This window comes from Sceloporus occidentalis, unplaced genomic scaffold (genome assembly GCF_023333645.1).
Source record: "Sceloporus occidentalis isolate IW3139 unplaced genomic scaffold, rSceOcc1.0.p SCAF_2, whole genome shotgun sequence".
Classification (NCBI taxonomy): domain Eukaryota; kingdom Metazoa; phylum Chordata; class Lepidosauria; order Squamata; family Phrynosomatidae; genus Sceloporus; species Sceloporus occidentalis.
In genome coordinates this window covers 58,071,012-58,090,295 of record NW_028316982.1, presented here as the reverse complement: position 1 = coordinate 58,090,295, position 19,284 = coordinate 58,071,012, and the positions used below count along the sequence as shown (strand labels likewise).

Here is a 19,284-nt window from a genome sequence, read left to right as displayed (position 1 = left end):
AATGCCTAGTGCAGTGTTCTCTCTAGGAATCTCTAGGTCCCTCAGTGCGATTTTTGGTTAAAGTTGACCCTAGAGTTGCACTGGAGGACCTAGATATTCCTAGAGAGATCATATTAATAAAACCTGTGAATAATCAAATCTGCAAAAGTCAAAGCCACAAATAAGGAGGGATGAGTGTATTATATAAAACAATTATATATATATATATCGTAATATATACTGCTGTAATAATAGTATATATATATATATGTTTGATTTAATTATATTATATATATGCTATTTATATATAATCTATAGTGCTGTATATATATATATATATATAATGATTTAATAATACAAATATATAACATCATATATAGTGCTGTAATAATAATATGCATACGTATAATGACTTAATATTTATATGATTTAATTATATACATATATGTATATAAACATAATGCTGTAATAACATGTAAATAATAATAATAATAAAATATTTATTTATATCCTGCCTCTTCCATTTTGGTGACATTATATAATGATTTAAGCGTGTGTGTGTGTGTGTGTGTGTGTATATATATATAAAACATTATAGTGCTGTAATAATATATGATTTAACATTAGACAGTATATATATATTTCAAACTTTATAGTGTTGTAATATTATCTATATATATGTGTATATATATATATATGTGTATATATAGTAAAATCTATAGTGCTGTATCATTATTATTATTCTTTCCCCGCTAAGGAAGCCTTCCTTGCAGAGAGGCGCCAAGGCGCCTTCTCTTCTCTTCAGCCTGGGAGGGGGAGGGGCTTATCCTGTGACGTCACCGGGGAACGAACGTCAGCAGCAGCCGGGCGGGCCGCTTTCAAGATGGAGGGCGGAAGTAGGCGCTGGCCCGGAAGTGTTCTTTTCCGAGGGTGAACAAAATGGCGTGGAGCTGCTGTTCTCGTGTGTGGGTCAGGCAGGAGTTGTTGGGGAGCCGAAGCCGGGGGCGCAGGTAGGGCAAGGCGCCGACGTCGCTGCGGAGGGAGAGAGGCTCCGGGGGCCCTTCTGTTGCCTGCTGGGCTTTTCCATAGAGCCGTTTGGCTGCGTCCATACTGGAGAAATAACCCGGCTTGGCACCGCTTTTACTTGTTGTCTGGCTCAGGGCTATGGAATTCTGGGAGTTGGAGTTTGTTTGGGCTCCCACTCCCAGAATTCCATAGCCCTGAGCCAGACAACAAGTAAAAGCGGTATAAATGAACATGATACATTGAAAAACAAATGGACAGAGGCAACATCGTGGAGTACTGTGAAGAAATGAACCTAGAAGATCCAATTTGTTAGTGCCTTCATTGCTAAGAATTGTCAAGGCTGTACATCTGGGACTCGTCACTGTAGTTTAAGCATCAGTTCCATCATGCCCAGAAGCAATGAAAGGCCCTCCTTCCGTCCCAAGTGCCGCTGCACTGTCCTGGGAGGGAGATATAGGAAGAGGCAGTGTCTGATGGATGTAATCCCCCTCCCACACTGTCTCCAAATTTCCAGGGGGAGCGGAATGGCTGTCTGCTATGGCTCTTTGTCATAAAGTAAAGGAATCCTAGGATTTCAGAGGGGCTGAAATTATGCTTTTGAGTTATTATCTGAATAGGAAATTGCAGTTTCCTTTCAGCTGTTAGTAAACATTTAAAATGGTCCAGGCCTCAGAGGGAGAGAAGAACTGCCAGACCTGATCCCCTTCCCCGCCATATTCCCTTCTCCTTTTGTGTCGTGTCTTTTTAGATTGTAAGCTTGAGGGCAGGGAACCGTCTTATTAAAAATAATAATAACTGTAAGCCGCTCTGAGAGCCTTTAGGGCCGAAGGGCGGGGTATAAATACTGTAAATAAATAAATAAATAAATAAATAAAACGTATCTGTTTTGTGTTCACTTTACTATTTTCCCCCCATTTAGGTTTACTTTGTATCCATATGCACAACAGAAAAATGGGTTCAGAAGGCCAGCACAGAAGAGTGATCCTCATAGGTCAAACTTGGAAGCTGGCGCTAAACCACAGAAAAGTGGTTTGTCTCCTCCAGTTCAGGACCCAGCCTTTCACAAATCTTCTCGTTCAGTGAAGAAGCTTGTGAAGCCATTCATCTTCACAGTCGGGGTAATTATTTGGCACATGTTTGTATGGATTTAACAATTTGGCTTATTTCTGTACATGGTAGACTTGAATGGGAAGTACAGCTATGAAAGAACTAGAAAAGATCCTGAAGAGTAAAGATATGAAACTGAACATAAAAGTTAAAAACATACAAGCCATTGTATTCCCCATCACCATGTACAGATGCCAGAGCTGGACAATAAAGGAAGCAGACAGAAGGAAAATCCAACTCATTTGAAATGTGGTGCTGGATAAAAGTACTTAGGATACTATGGACAGCCAAAAGGACAAGAAGGGTCATGGAACAGATCAAGTCAGAGATCTCTTTAGAAGCCAAGATGATTAAATTAAGGCTTCCATGCTTTGGCCATATAATGAGAAGGCATGGATCACCGGAAAAGAGAATCATGCTCAGAAAAGTAGAGGGTAGAAGGAGAGAACGGCTGCATGCCAGATGGATGGACTCAATCAGGGGGCACATGGGCATAGGCTCACAGGAAGTAAGTAGAGAAGTGAAAGATAGGGGTTCTTGGAGGTGTTTCATCCACAGGGTCGCTATGAATCAAAATTGACTTGAGCGCAGATAATAACGAAAAAGGGATTTTGGAAGCCAGATCCATTGAAGCACCATGATTGATAAAGATATGTCTATAAGAGTTGTCTGATCTGTGGAACTGTTAAGGGCCCTGGGCCTTTGTATTATAGAGGTTCCTTTATAATCCTCTAAAGACTGCATAAGCTTCAGTGGCTAAAACTGTTATCAGATATTCTTAGTATTGAAATTGTAACTTGGTTCATCCTGATTACTGTTCCGGCATAATTCAAATGTTGCCAGTATACACTTGTGTTTTTCCCCCCTATTTTAATAAATGACGTATTCCCTGAAATATAAATTAAATATATTCTTAATGTTCTCTAGTTTTCAGGCTGTGCTTTTGGATCAGCTGCTATTTGGCAATATGAACATCTCAAAGCTAGGGTCCAGAACTATTTTGAAGATGCTCGAGCAGACTGGATGGACAGAATGCGCCCACAGAAAGGGCTAAACTTCAGAAGGCAGGTATAAAGAACTTATTCCAAATAGTAACAAAAATAAGTTTTCTTTCTTCTTACAATAGTGTAGTAGAACTCTGATATTCTACACTAATGAATTACAGTAGAACTTTACCATTGAAGCAGTGAGGAAAACAACCCCTAGTGCAAATGTTCACTGAACCCCCCTCCCCTTTTGTGCTTTAATATCTAGAGAACTATCTAGGGTATCTTAATGTTGTTCATATGTCTGAAAGCTTCATATGGTGAAAAATATTTTTCATACAGTGAAAAATCAGTGAATGTATAACACGTTCCTTATCAAGAGGAAAATTCTGTGTTTTATAATTGTGGGACTTAGCATCATGAATAATATACTGTGTTTGACTGAATTGTAGCAAATTAATATTTGTAAGCATAGATGGAATTGGATACTGTAATTCATTATTGGAATACCAGCGGTACTGTATTATGTAGTACAGCGCGCCCGAGTCATATGCGGGCGCGCCTTACGCGGCTTGAGCATACGCGCTCAAGCCGTGGGGCACGCGTGGGGCGGAAGGGGTGGCGCGTCCCATTAAATTGAATGGGTGCACACGCCCATTGCGCACCGCCGTGCACAAGCCCCATTGTTTACAATGGGGCTTGAGCATAGGCGGAATTCGCTTTACGCAGAGAGATCTGGAATGGATCCCCGCGTAAGGCGAGGGCCCACTGTAGTGTAATAATTTCTGGTGCATTTTATATACTAAGGTTCTCTGTTATGATTGTTCTTTTATTGGTAGTTGTAAATCATGGAAATTTTGGATTAGAACCAGATAAAAGCATGAAGAAGTTGGCAGAAGAAAAATAATGCTATCCACTTGTTTGATTATAGACCACGCAGTGTCTTATAAGTCATATTGTGACAGTAGAAGGCAGGGCTTTTAGTGCTATATAAATAAAGGATATTTTGTGTTCTAAAATTCAATGAGAGCAGAGATTGGAATCAGTCTATAGTTAAGACGCCAGTTCTGATGACTGGAAGATTGGAAGGATGGCAGTTTGAGCCCCAAGTGCTGCATGATGGGGTGAGCTCATGTCATTAATCCCAGCATCTGCCAGCCTAGCAGTTCGAAAGCATGCAAATGCAAGTAGATAAATAGGTACCACTTTGGTGGTAAGGTATCAGCGTTCGGTGCAGTCATGCTGGCCACATGACTACCATGACTGCACAGAATGCTGATACCTTCCCACAGAAGTGGTATCTGTTGTCATTTTCGGACAACACTGGCTCTTCTGCTTAGTAACAGTGATGAGCACTGCCCCCTACAGTGGTTATAAAGCTGCAACTATTACAATGTAACATAATTACCATGGCTGAAATGCTCTATCACAGTTTACTTTTCTTAACTTTAAGTATACTTAACTATGCAGCAGAAGTGCTAAGGAACCCTGTTAGTGAATTGTGAAGATACCTAACAGGACACTGGCAAAAGTGTCCCAGTGCACATCAGGCTTTGCTGGTATGGATTGACACTCCTTAGCTGGCATCCTGATGTGCATCAGTCCTGATGCACAAAAGTCACTATGCTGGTTCCTGTGTGTAGTAATGTAACAACAGCCCCTTGTTGAGTACAGACATTGCTAAACTGCTCAGTTCTGCTTCCCTCAGGCTTAAGTTTGCTTTTGAACATACCTATTTATCTACTTAAGTTCCTAAGTGATTTCTACCCCATGTTATTTTGGTGCAGTTAGCAATCTTTAGTTATAATGACCCTTGGGAAGGGCAGAGGGAGTTAAGATAAGTATGAACACTCCTCCCAACCCCAGTGAGTAATTAGACAGAGTTTCTTCTTTCATGTTGTGATCACCAAAAACAATGGAATTTTTAAATGACCATATTGTCGTCGTCTGGAAGGATCAGGCTGGCCCTTTTTGGGAACAGGATTATAATAACTAAGGAAGAGCTGTAGTTAACATATTTTCCCTTAGGAAAATTCCAGAATCAAATATTTCATTTTTTTTGTTTGAAAACTTCTTAAATGTTTCTGTATACAGTTGCCGCTCAGTATCCACAAATTCTGCATCCACAGATTTAACCATCTGTGGCTTAAAAAGCAAAAAGCAAACCTTGATTTTGCCATTTTGTATAAGGGAGACCATTATACTATGTCATTGTTCATAATGGGACTTGAGCATACACAGATTTTGGTATCTACAGGGGGTCCCCAGCAGATACCAAGGGCCTACTGTGCTAAAGAATATAAAGCTACATAATGAAAATGAATGAGTTTAATTTTTCCCATCTTTTATATATCCTTTATTTTATTGGATGTTGAGAATAACTTTGTTCATTCTGTTTCAGATTAACCTCTGGTGGAACAGTCTGAGCAGCGGGCAACAGGCCGTGTCAGGTTTGTGTTAGCTTACAAGTATTAGACATTCTCAGGAAGAGAAATATGGCAAACAGGTACAGTATGTCACTGTATGGCTTTCATACCATGCTTACAAGTTATTAGTCCTAAGGCAGTCTTGTCCAGCTATTTCCTATTCTCCTTTACATAGTTAAAATTTTATTCTTAAGTGAAGTAAATGTTATACTGGTATGTGTGCATGCACATGCACACACGTACACACACACACACACACACACCACTTTCTATAAGATACAGTATAATATTACGCTCAACATTGTTCCTTTTAATATATTTTATGATACTGGCATATTCCTTTTGCCTTCCATTGGGCTTGCCAATGATTAGAGCTTTTTACACAAAATCACGTTACCTACATAGGAATAATTTGTCATAGCTAGAATGCTGAGTATAACAGCATGTTACACGGAGTTTACCTTATATAGTTCTTAAATATGATTGCCACAATTATGATAGTATATATGTGAAATAAGCATTCCCTAACTTCAGTATTTCAAAAAGAAAAACCTAATTAATGCAAAATTGATTTTATGCATATCAATAATAACTTTGATCCCATTGATCCTCTTCACATACTTCATCACATAACAAAAACAAGGGTGTCAGTAGTGTCCTATAAGTGATCTTTCTCAAGTCTCATTTAATAGTATTTAAGTTAATTAAAAGTAATTTGTAAAAGTAAATATGTGTATAATTGCTTATCAGAGATATGAAAAAGCAGTATTATCAGTCTTTTATTTATTTAAAAACTAATAGAAATATAACTGTACCACTTTTCATTTACATACATTTCAAAGCCATTTGCAGCAGCACCATCATAAGACAGTGAAATGATGAAAACAGCATAATAAAGTATGGAAGGGAATTGAATATCACTGATGGTTATGAAAGAGCCAAAGTAAACAGATATATTTTAAAGAAATACCTAAAACCTGGTAGGGTCAGATGTACCACAAATGGGAGATCATTCTATAAATGACCTGTCTCTTTGCCACCACCAAACAGAAATCCCAAGGCAGATATCTTACTGCATTTTGGTGTTTCGACAGTCTAACTTGGCTTCTGTTTTCTTTTGCAAAGATTTGTCTCAAAATCAATTATTCCTTCTTAAATCAATATAAAAGTAAGCTTTTTGTTGTGCTTGAGTTCACAGAAACTAATATGAGAGATGTGTACATTGGAATGTTTTACCTGTTTGCTTTGTCATTAAACCTTTTTGTTAAATTCATAGGCATTATAGCTGCAAATGTCTTTGTATTCTGTTTATGGCGGATACCTTCTTTGCATCGGATAATGATCACATACTTCACATCTAATCCATCTTCTCGTAAGTGTACTCAGTTGATAGTACATGGTAAATTGTACAGATTACTTGTCTTGGGTATTACCAGTACAATTTTAGTAGATATTGAGAAAATTAGCTTTCATTATAGGAAGAATTTGAATGAAAGGAATAAAAAAACTAATGAAACCAAATACTTGCATGGTGTTTTTATAGTTTAATATAAAAATATTTTATGAGTGAAATTTTTTGTTTGCCATGATTATATTTCTTAGATTTTTGGGTAAGAGGAAAGAATTGAAAGGGCATCAAAGCCTTGCAAAATGTCCCAAGCAATTGCACCAAAGGTTGGGGAGATATATATATCTTGGGTTCTAAAACCAAAGTAATACACCGCAGACCTATTTTTGACAGTATCAACTGTTTGAGAAAAAAAAACCTTGAGATTAATAAATTAAAATTTGGAAGGCTTGTTTCCTTTATACTTTTTTTAAAAACTTTGCCTATCAGTACCAGTATTTTAGCTGTTGTTGAGAAATGAAGGATACCTTGGTTCTTTGCTTCTTCTGCCATTGCTGCCTTGGGTTTCAGAGTCCTATTCCTCAGATTTTATTGGAAGCTTTAGTGTTTTGTGGAAGTTGGCATATAGCACTTATTAGCTTGTTTGCAAGAAAGCCAGCGTGGTGTAGTGGTTTGAGTATTGTATTGCAGCTCTGGAGACCAGGGTTCAAATACCTGCTTGATCATAGAAACCCACTGGGTGGCGTTTCACAAATCATAGTCTCTCAGCTTCAGAGAAAGGCAAAGGCAAACCCCTCTGAAGAAATCTTGCCAAGAAAATCCCATGACAGATTCATCTTAGAGGTCACCATATTATTGCAAATGACTTAAAGGCATACACCTCACTTACAGGTCCTTTAATCCAGTCTTAGGCAGGTTGTTGGTGACCCCCCTAAAACCCTTGCACCAAAAAATAACCATTCTAAAAATTAATTGACTGTGTCTGTGAAAATCTCCCAAACTGGGTTTTAAAAACACTTCCCAAAACCTTCAAAAATGTGGATACTACCATGGTCTAATAGCTGCTTTTTCCTTGTTTGTCTAGGTGTTTTATGTTCTCCCATGTTGCTGTCGACTTTTAGTCATTTCTCATTTCTGCACATGGCAGCCAACATGTATGTTTTGTGGAGCTTTTCAACCAGCATAGTTTCTCTTCTGGGACGTGAGCAGTTCATGGCACTATACTTCTCTGCTGGTAATAACCCTAAAATACCAGTCATTGTTGTCTGTTTCTCACCTGTTAAGACTTTTAAAAAATTGCCTACAACTTGATAGGTATAATAATAAGATGGTGTCATGTTTGGTGAATTTTAATTCATTGAGAAATAGTTGGGACTCATTTACCTTTGTTAAATGAGGAGCTCCCTAAGTTTTGCTCTGTAGACAAGCTTTGTGATGCACACCAATGTACAATTTGACCATTGGGCCTAGATTTATGTGATCATGCATTTTGGTTTAATAGGATTGGGTTGCTAGTCCAATAACCATCTGATCTATGGTGGGTCATTGTCATGCCTCCAGAGCATCTTTGATGCTCTTGAGACATATATTTAGTTAAGATTATATTAGGTTTTCTATGTATTAGTTTAGAAGGGGAAATAGAGATCTACAGCTTTAAGAAAGGCAAGGATTGTGGGAAATCCCAGGGTCTTATGCTGTCTCCCTCTAGTTAGTTTCTGTGTGTAGTAAGATTTCAGCCAAGTCAGACCTGGAGAGAGTATTTTCCTTTGACAAAAAGATAAGTCCACAAAGAAAAAAGATAAGTCCACAAAGGAAAAAAGATAAGTCCACAAAGGAAGAAACATAGTCCTCAAAAGAAAGATAGAATACATCAAGAAGAGAGCAAGGTATTTAGGAAGGACTATTGGAAAAAAAGAAGAAATCAGTTTTGTGTTATTTGTGTTTATAACCAGTAAAGCTTTTGGAAACTTAAGAAATTTGTGGACAAGTCTTTTGTTCTGGCTGTGATCCCGAGAGCCAGAGGCCTTACTACACCCAAAGTCCATAGTATTGCTCTTGGGACAATACAGTCATAGTAGTGGCACTTATTTTAGAGATATTTTTAAGAAAGGGAAATGGAGAATGATTGCCATATAAAGCAAAGCCCAAGAGCTTCTTCCTCCCAGTAATTAAGTGGGGGAATTTTTTTTTAGCATATGCAGTATTCTTAATTTTAATTGGATATGCTGCACTAGCTAAAATATTCTCTCCCTCTTCAGACCCATGAAGGTTGTTACATACTCCAAACCATAGGTTGGTTTCAACATCTGAAACAATAGACAAGTTGTGAACTCAAAGGCTTTCATGGCCTGCAGCCATAGTTTTTTGTTGATTTTTCAGGCTATGTGGTCATGTTCTAGAAGAGTTTATTCCTGACGTTTCTCCAGCATCTGTAGCTGGCATCTTCAGAGAATCTTCATCTCCGAAGATGCCAGCCACAGATGCTGGCGAAGTGTCAGGAATAAACACTTCTAGAACATGTCCACATAACCCGATAAACCAACAAAAACAATAGACAAGTTGTCTTTTGATTTAGGGAGATTGATTAGATCAAGAGATGACAATATTTCCTAAATAGGAGAAAAAACAATAGAATGCTCTAATGACAGACCTTTAGCCTTCTCTGTTAGAGAGCTCTGCTGCCACAACAAATTGCACTTCCCAGAATTCCATAGCATTGAGCCATGATAGTTAAAGTGGTGTCAAACTGGATTATTTCTGCAGTGCAGATGCAGTCTTATTCCTGCAGCAGAATTGCATTAGGCAGAGAAAGGGGCAGCCTTAAAATTCAGGAACATTCTTGAAAAGCTCTGAGAGAAGAATAAATAGAAGTGGAATTCTCATGAGACCTTGTTGATTAGTGCTTAAATTGAACCAACTTGGAGAATTAAATGTGTTGTCCTTGTCTAGTTGGTACTTGTTGGTGCCTTAAAAATTAGTGTTCTGTAGTGAAGCTTATTATTCTAAAAACTATGCATTTAGATAAGTAAAGGATAAAAATTTAACTAACTAGACAACTAAAGTTGTCCTTGAATAAAGCTGTGTTTCTAATTATTAAACTTTTTTCTAGGGGTTTTTTCCACATTTGCTAGCTATGTCTGCAAAATGGCCACCGGAAGGTTTGGACCATCACTTGGAGCTGTGAGTCCTACTAAATGCCAATAAATCTACTGTTTTTCTGATATTATTATTGGAATCTAATATGCTTAACATAATGTATGTAAAGCAGAAATATATTGTTTGGAGGGGGGAACCCTCAAGCAAATAGCATGAATTTAAATCATTTTTTTTCCCTGTAGGTCACATTCCAAGAAAAATATATTTTATTTCTGGTTAAATGGCTTATCCTCCTCCTCCTCCTCCTCCTCCTCCTCCTCCTCCTCCTCCTCCTCCTCCTCCTTTAAAATAAGTTTATATTTGAATTTCTGAGTATCAGATGAGTTTTTTAGTAAAGTGAATAAATAAGTCTAAATAGAAGGTTTGGTCAAAATGATTCTTTAGAAGAAAAATAATGACATCCAGAGTGTTTGGAAGGTCATTACAGTCCTAATTTTGACTTCATTAGATAACACTTGAAACTTAATGACTGTCATCAAGCCATTGGAGTTGTATGGTATGACAGACAGAAAAAGATGCAGACACTTTAACTTAAATTATGGTATAGGAACTGGCAAAGATCACCTTTGAGTATTGCTTGCCTAAAAAACCCCCTATGAACATTATGGGTTCAAGTTGTCAAGGGACTTGAAGGTGCACCCATACAAGCAATGGTCCGAACAGATGGCCAGAAAGTGCCGCCTTTGGACCAATCTGTGGGAATGGTGTGCAGATGACACAGGCCCCCGGATTGGTCAGAAGCCACTCCAGAGCTGGCTAACACAGCCCAAACTCAGCTGCAAAAGGAGCAGGAAAAAAACCTCTCCTTGCTGGCAGTTCGTTCCAGACCGTGGCAGCGACAGGCCTTGGGACCATGGTGTCTGGTTGCTGTGGTCCCATGCTGCTCAGGGCTCGATCAGGGCCATTCCAAACTCCTGCTTTGTTTGACCTTAATGTTTATTTTTTGAATTGAATAGGGAAGATGACCTTTACAGGTTGAGTCTCCCTTACTCAGAATTCTGAAATCTTAAATATTCCAAAAACCAAAACTTTTTTCATGGGTGGCTGAGAAAGTGACCCCTTACTTTCTGATGGTTCCGTGTATGCCAACTTTGTTTCAGGAACAGAAATATTTTAAATACTGTATAAAATTACCTTTGGTAAGGTGTATATGAAACATAAATTAATTTTTTGTTTAGATTTGGGTCCCATCTCCAAGATATCTCATTATGTACATATATGCAAATACAGGTATTCCAAAACAAAAAATAAAAAATCCAGAACACTTCTAGTCCCAAACATTTTGGATAAGGGAGACTCAATCTGTATTTTTTCCATTTTTGGAAAGTAAAATTGGTTTCTGGTTGATTTCTGCTTTAATCTGAAATTAATGACCTTTTATAGTGCTGCATTTTAATGGCAAAGTTGACATGGTTTAAAATTGATGCTCTTAATTGACCTTTATTTCAATATCTTTCTAGTCAGGTGCTATAATGACAATTCTTGCAGCAGTATGTACGAAGATGCCAGAAGCCAAGCTAGCTATAATATTTCTTCCAATGTTCACATTTACATGACCTTTACAGGTTGAGTCTCCCTTACTCAGAATTCTGAAATCTTAAATATTCCAAAAACCAAAACTTTTTTCATGGGTGGCTGAGAAAGTGACCCCTTACTTTCTGATGGTTCCGTGTATGCCAACTTTGTTTCAGGAACAGAAATATTTTAAATACTGTATAAAATTACCTTTGGTAAGGTGTATATGAAACATAAATTAATTTTTTGTTTAGATTTGGGTCCCATCTCCAAGATATCTCATTATGTACATATATGCAAATACAGGTATTCCAAAACAAAAAATAAAAAATCCAGAACACTTCTAGTCCCAAACATTTTGGATAAGGGAGACTCAATCTGTATTTTTTCCATTTTTGGAAAGTAAAATTGGTTTCTGGTTGATTTCTGCTTTAATCTGAAATTAATGACCTTTTATAGTGCTGCATTTTAATGGCAAAGTTGACATGGTTTAAAATTGATGCTCTTAATTGACCTTTATTTCAATATCTTTCTAGTCAGGTGCTATAATGACAATTCTTGCAGCAGTATGTACGAAGATGCCAGAAGCCAAGCTAGCTATAATATTTCTTCCAATGTTCACATTTACAGCTGGAAATGTAAGTCATTTGAAAAACTGTCTCCCAGTTTCCTGAGCACATTTCTGTTTTTGTTTGAAAGTCACAAGTGTATATAATTTTAAAGTTTAAGGCCAGGAGACAGATCTTTCTTGTTCTGAAAATCCTGTGCTCTTTTTTACACTGTGTATCATTCAGTTACTGAATGCAGCGTTTAATTTCTGGACTTTTTGCATTAAAAAAAAATAAGAAGAATTGCCAAGGGGATCTCACAGCAACTAGTAAAAATGTGCTTGAGCTGAGGACTGAAAACAGGTGTGCAGAGTTCTTTTGCTAGCCCATGAGATTTTTCCTTGTTTTTAGAGAAGAAGATCTTGTACATGCTATTTCATAAATGGATGAAACAGTTCAGTTTCTTTGATTCCTTTTGACACTAGTAACTGTTTTAAGTATAAACATTTATAAAGACCCCCCCCCCCAAAAAAAAAACCCACTCTTGCTCATGTGGACTAGCTATCGTGCTGTTTGGATTTAGATACTACAAATTGTTACACAGCTGTGCCAGTGGCCATGGTATATTTTTTAATTTTTTTTAATATGACTGGCTGATTCCTTTTCTTCTTTATTTCTTGATGCATCAAATTCCTCCCATGTCTTTAAATTCTGGGAAGAAACAGCTGTTCTAAATTGTACTGTAATATAATACAAATAATTTGAAACATCCAATAAGTAAATTTTGTGGAAAACTGCTCAGCTTGATGAAATCTTAATCCTGTAGCTGCTGTTAGATAGCAGACCTAAGATTAGTCAACTTGAAAGTTCCTGATTGGATTTGGTTTTGTTTACTGAAATATTTATGTCCTATTTTATATCTCAGAGCAGCATACAGATAAAATCAATGTAAAACAGTTTAAAGGAAGGAGGAGTAATTCAAACAGTTTTAAAAAATGATAGAGGTAGGACTTAAACCCAGATCTGAATTTAGTCCTCACACTTGTTGTTGTAAGTCATTGATGAATGTGAAAAAGGTGCTCTTTCTGAGAGATGGTTTGTAATTTTACTGTTTGAGATGTGTGATATATGATATAGTGCTGCTGTTGAATGGGGGTATTTTCATTGCTTTACTTACTATGTCTCCACTTCCAGGCTTTAAAAGCTATAATTGCACTGGACAGTGCAGGGCTTGTGTTAGGATGGAAGTTTTTTGATCATGCAGCACACCTTGGGGGCGCTCTCTTTGGCATGTAAGTTTTTCGTAGTCTGCTATTACTTTCAGAAGGTGACACTGCTTTTTGTTTAAAATAATCCTATAAATCTTTTGTGTCCTATAAATCACTACTGACATTTTCAGTTGACTTGCTTAATGAAGCTTGAGGTATAAACATTTTAATATTACGTGAAGGAATTTCAGTTGGGCCTGTGTTTCCATATCTTTTAAGGTGGTATGTAACATACGGGAATAAGCTTATATGGAATAACAGAGAGCCGGTGGTGAAGGCTTGGCATACAATGAGGACTGGGAGCCCAAAGAAATGAAGTGGGATTCATGGATGCTGCATTTTAGAAGATACTTGTACAGTAATGCGTGCTACTTTGAAGACATGAAAGTGGATTGGTCATTTTATAACTGGACAGGAAATACTGGGATTTTTAGTTCCTAATGTCATAACCCACACTTGAATATAAATGCATTTGGTAAAAAGTATGATAGAATGGAGACAATAAAAATTTGTATCTTGTTGCTTTATTAAGTGAGTCTTATTTGCTTGAGATAGTTTGGAATTAAAATAAAACTGGATTCATTGCTTGCTGATTTAAATTAGTTTAAAGCAGAAATGCATAAACAGTTCTTTTGATTATGTACTTCATCTGTTTGGTAGCCTTGGCACCAAAGAGCTTTGGTTCATAAATTGTTATAAATTAAGGAAAATTTCTTCAAAGATCAATTGAAATGAAACTACCACATTTGTTTTAGCTGAATTCAATAGATAGCAGCTGTTCTTCCTAATTTGCTATCAAGCTATTAAAGATGAAAAGTTTCTCAGAAGAAAAGCAGGTGGTAATTCTAATTTATCAGGAACATTGCTGAATTTATTTTAATCATTGAACATGTGAAGTCTTGGGTATGACTAAACCTCTGTTTTGCTTCCTCCACATTTGATTTGATTTAAAATTACAGTTTTTCCTGAATACAAAGAAATTGCCTTTTTTAGTAAATCCTTTTAGAACACAAACTGAAATGTAGTTCTCACTGATCACTATTATCTGATTGGTTCAGGTGATAGCATATCAGTAGCTGGAGTTCTTTGAGGTCAATGCCTATTTCTTTTTCCTTGCTGCAAAACTCCAGACAGGTGGTATCCAGGATCTCTTTGCTAACGTCATAATCTCAGATTGTGTGCTGGGGAAAATTATTGTGCAAGGTGTTACAGAAAGCCTTCTGAAGCAATATTAAAAGTATGTACATTGGTTTATGGGAGGATATGCCAACAGGGTGCTGGCCAGGGTTTTGCACATCTCATTTAAAAGAAAACATCGGCTGCCTTTTCAGTGTGTCTATCCTCTTCTTTTTAAAGCCATCTGCCCTAATTTTTCTTAATTGCATTGTGTAAGGAGATTATCACACGAGACTAAAAAGCAGAATTTTAAAAGGATAAAAGCATGTTTGGCTGGTCCTACTGTTTCCATGCATTCCATTCATTACTTCTGTGCACCTTTTCACTGATAGGCAAAACATGTCAATAGGCCCTCAACTGTGCTTCTACTCCATGACTGCCTTGGAACGGTAGGTCCCTCCTGGGCCAGGTCTGCTTTCCAGGCAGTCACATGGTGTGAACGGGCAGTGATTTTGCTCCTTTCCTCCCAGTGATTCTGGCTGCCAACAGCTTCTCCCACTTGGCTGCAGTTTGCTGTTTGGAAGGTGTCAGCAGCCAGGATCTCTTGTCCATGAGAACAAGTGATCTTCACACCTATTCAGTTGTCCTCCTTGCACTCCCTGCTGCCTTATCTGTCTCCCCCACACCCTTGCATCTGCATGCCTTAAGTAGGGCAATAACAAGGGGGAAGCAGGAACATAGCAGTGTGGATGCCAATGCACCATACAGTGCAGCACCATACTGGTTTTGAAGCAGAGGTGCAATAAAGATTGCACATGTGCTTATGTCACTAACAGGAACCTGCTGTTATTGTTCTGATGCAGAGACTCACAAAATTGGCAGATACCTCTCTTAGTCCACCCCCTGCCTATGCTGGATACTCTGTACTTCACTATATCTTACAGCCTCTAGTTCAAAAACCTTCACCAAAGAAGAGCCTATAGAAGAATATGACTAGCTGAAGCACTATTATTCTGACTAGATCTATTTAGTTGAGTAGGAATTTTGCAGACCTCCAGATATTGTTGGAATGCTAGCAGCTTTACTTGGCATACCAAGGATGAGGAATGCTGGGAGTTGCAGTCCAGCAACTTTTGCAAGGCTGCATGTTTCCCACCCCTACTCTAGATTCAGCCCTTTGTAAGTTGCTTCAAACACTTATTAGAGGGCAAAGGTAGAAATGGTAAAATTTTAAAAATAAAAAATACAATTAGGGAGTTTGGGCATTTGCCTGCTTGTATTCTTCCTTATCTATATTTTTGACCATTTCTGGTATTTGTAATACTGTTAACAAAATAATAAAAATGAACCCTCTGAAGTATATGGTTTCATGCATTCTAAATGAGATTCAGAATCACCCTTCTTCCTGTAGAATATTGCTTCTGAATGCAAAAACAAAGAAGTCTGGCTTAGCACAAATTTTCACGACAAAAATAAAATCCAGAAGTATCACTATTGCATCATTTCTTTCCATAGTATAGTGCACCCGCGTCATATGCGGGTGCCTTTTACACGGCTTCCAGCTTACATTGGTAGCCCCACGCCATTTAATGAATGGTGTGTGTGCACCGCCACATGCACAAGCTCCATTATCCTCAGTGGGACTCAAGCATGGGTGGAACTTGGCTTATGCGGTGGGGTCCAGAACAAATCCCCCGTGTAAGGCAAGAGACCACTGTTTTCAATACAATCTTTCACCAGCTCTTGCAGAACCTTACACAAAACAGCCCTGTTGCAAGAATTGGTTCTGCTCACACGTGCCACCCAAGATAACATATAACTCTACATTTTATGTATTTATTCAACAGGCTCAAATTGCATTTTGATCAGGGGTGTCCAGAATCTCGCTTTTCATTAGGTGACTTAGAATCTTATGGAAATTAGTAAATTATTAAGCTTATTTATAAAGTGCTGTAAATTTACACAGACACATACAGTCAATTAAAAATGAATAAAATAAAATAAACCTGCCAGTGGCATACATTCTTGGTAAAACAATTAGAAGTTAAAACATAATACATATAAAATTCAAAGCAATAAAATATAGCAAACAAACAGGTTAAAATAAGCATAGGACAGCAATCATGCAATGTCTGGGAATTGTCTTCAACTCAGCTTTAAAGCTGGTTAAAGAGGTCTATGAAAGGTGATGATGCTCATGCAGGAAGGATGTTCCACAAGTGGGGGGCAGCAAGTGAAAAGGGATGGATCCAAGCCAGAGAAGTGAAAATCCTAGGATGGCACAGCAGTCCTTTATTACCAAATCGGAGGACACTGGTGGGAAGATAAGGAGAAACTAACTGACAAGTAAAAAGGGTCCAGACCATGCAGAGCTCTGAAAGTCATCAACAGAAGTTTATAATGAATATGGAATGGGAGCGGGAGCCAGTGGAGGGATGACAATGAAGGAGAAATGTGATTGAAGTGAGCAGACATGATGATACATGGAGTTGAATGCTGAATGGAAATTAAAGGACAGAGGTGAGAAAGAGGAAACCCTGCCAGAAGGAGGTTACAATAATCCAGTTGTGAGACCACTAGGGCGTGGACCAGAAACTTGGCAGTAGATGCTGAAAGAAATGGTCTGATTTTTGCGATATAGAGTTAGAAATATGAACACCTTGGCTGTAGCCTGAATCTGGGGAATACATGACAGGGAAGAATCAGAAATGAAACCAAGACTGCAGGGTTCCTGCACAGGTCAAATACAGATATCATCAACAAAAATAGAAAAACTATTGCACATTTGGCTTTGGTGGAAACACTAGTAGCTCAGTTCTGGACATGTTGAACTTCAGGCGTCTAACAACAACACCTCTTGTATGTATATATGGAAGCAAATTCTCAGTTTGTTCAATGGGGCTTACTCCTGGGAAAATTTATAGATAATTGTAATAGACAATTGGTTCAAAGGGACAAAAAATTACTTGAGAAGTTGCTTTATCTTCCTCTGCACTTGTTAACTACCTTCAAGTCAACTGAGACTTACGGCATTCCTATGAATAAATCTAAACCAAAGTTGGGGGTGCTCTGCAATCAGAAAATGAACATAATAGACAACCATTATGAAATGTTAAAAATGGTGGAGATAATATACAGAAGAGCTATATAATAATGTGAAAGGTTGAATGACACATGGGAAGATGAAACCAATGAAGATGGACCCCAAATTTTGGAAAGAAATGAAAGTCTAAAAGCAACTGGGAAGAATAAATCACCAAGAACAGATGATATACCAATAGAACTGCTACAATCCTCAGAGACAGGTTCAAGTTTAGTTCTAACAAAATCTGCCAACAAATAATGGTAAACAATGCAGTGACCCACAGATTGGAAGCAATCAGTATATCCTCCCATCCACAAAAAGAGCCACAAAAGATTGCAGTAGTTACAGAACCATCACAATCATTTCCAGTGGAAGAAAAGTCACACTCAAAATTGTGCAACAAAGACTCCTACAACATATGGAGAGAGAAATCCCAGAGGTACAAGCTGGATTCAGAAAAGGAAGAGACGCTAGGGATCACATTGCAAACATACAATGGGCAACGGCATACGCAAAGGAATTCCAAAAGAAAATGTGCTTTATTGATCACAGCAGAGCCTTCAGCTACATAGATTGTGAAAAGCTATGGCTTGCTCTTACAGGAATGAGAGTCCACAGCATTTATTTTTGTTTATTTAATTTCATTTCTATGCTGCCTTTCTCCCACAAATGGACCCAAGGACTGATCGTCCTGATACATAACTTGTACTCAGGATAAGAGACTGCCATTAGAACAGAATATGGTGAAACAATGGTTCCCAATTGCCAAAGAGGTCAGGCAAGGCTGCACAGCCTATTTATTCAACCTGTATGCAGAAAATATTGTACACACAGGAAGCCTAGAGTCAGAGGCAGGAACAGTGAAAACTGGAGGAAGAAACATTAGCTTAAGATTTTCAGAAGACACAATACTTCTAGCAGAAACCAAAAAGTACCTGGAACAATTACTGGAAGTAGAGGAAGGTGCCAAAGTAGGCTTAATGGTGAACGTTAAGAAAACAAAAATAATGACTATAGAAGATCTACAAGTATTCATCCTAAATAATGAGAAAATTGAAATAGTAAAATATTGACCAGAACAGAGACTGCAGTCAATAAATCTGAAGAAGACCAGGATTGGGAAGGACAGCTATGAAGGAACTGGACAAGGTCCTAAAATGTAAAGATCTAACTCTGAACACTAAAGTGAAAATCGTCCAAGCCATCGTATTCCCCATCAGTATGTATGGTTGTGAGAGTTGGACAGTGAAGAAAGCCAACAGGAAGAAAACTCATTTGAGTTGTGGTGCTGGAGAAGAGTGTTTAGGATACCGTGGATGGCCAAGAATACAAATGGGTTCTAGAAAAGTTCAAGCCTGAACTCTCCCTGAAAGCCAGGATTACTAAATTGAGGCTGTTGTACTTCGGCTACATAATGAAAAAGTGTGACTCATTAGAAAAGACAGTGATGCTGGGAAAGTCAGAGGGCAGCAGAAAGAGAGGAAGACTGTATGCCAGATGGTTGGACTCAATCAGGGAGACATGAGCCTGCATGTCCTATGTGAAGCAGTGGAGGACAGTGGGGCTTGGAGGTGTCTCATCCGCAGGGTTACCATAAATTGGGGTCGACTTGAGGGCAGTTGACAACAGCAACAACAATGAATGAGAGATATTCAAGTCACCCTATCAGCAACAGCCCTGCCCAAGTCCTACAGACTCAAGGCCTCTGCATTATGGATGTTCTT

At 38.1% G+C, this 19,284-nt stretch overlaps 1 protein-coding gene across 3 annotated transcripts; it reads left to right on the top strand.

Annotated features, from left to right (window-relative positions):
* The first annotated feature begins 819 nt into the window (after positions 1-819).
* Positions 820-13,886, top strand: PARL (presenilin associated rhomboid like). Of its 3 annotated transcripts, XM_089509577.1 has the most exons (10): positions 820-989; positions 1,925-2,123; positions 3,040-3,180; positions 5,500-5,548; positions 6,801-6,896; positions 7,957-8,106; positions 9,982-10,052; positions 12,080-12,181; positions 13,286-13,383; positions 13,579-13,886. In XM_089509577.1, exons 1-10 carry the CDS (start codon positions 919-921, stop codon positions 13,673-13,675), a joined length of 1,074 nt encoding a protein of 357 aa, XP_089365703.1. In that variant the 5' UTR covers positions 820-918; the 3' UTR covers positions 13,676-13,886. The 3 variants fall into 3 exon arrangements, with proteins under 3 accessions (XP_089365703.1, XP_089365701.1, XP_089365702.1); XM_089509575.1 differs by lacking the exon at positions 12,080-12,181; XM_089509576.1 differs by lacking the exons at positions 12,080-12,181; positions 13,286-13,383; positions 13,579-13,886 and adding an exon at positions 11,489-12,078.
* Positions 13,887-19,284: the final 5,398 nt, after the last annotated feature.

Bases quoted from the DNA above. Each gene is read 5' to 3' on its own strand.
- PARL (XM_089509577.1), top strand. From the start codon at position 919: ATGGCGTGGAGCTGCTGTTCTCGTGTGTGGGTCAGGCAGGAGTTGTTG. The intron at 3,181-5,499 runs GTATAAAGAACT...ATTCTGTTTCAG, and splicing joins GGCTAAACTTCAGAAGGCAG to ATTAACCTCTGGTGGAACAG. The intron at 10,053-12,079 runs GTGAGTCCTACT...ATATCTTTCTAG, and splicing joins TTGGACCATCACTTGGAGCT to TCAGGTGCTATAATGACAAT.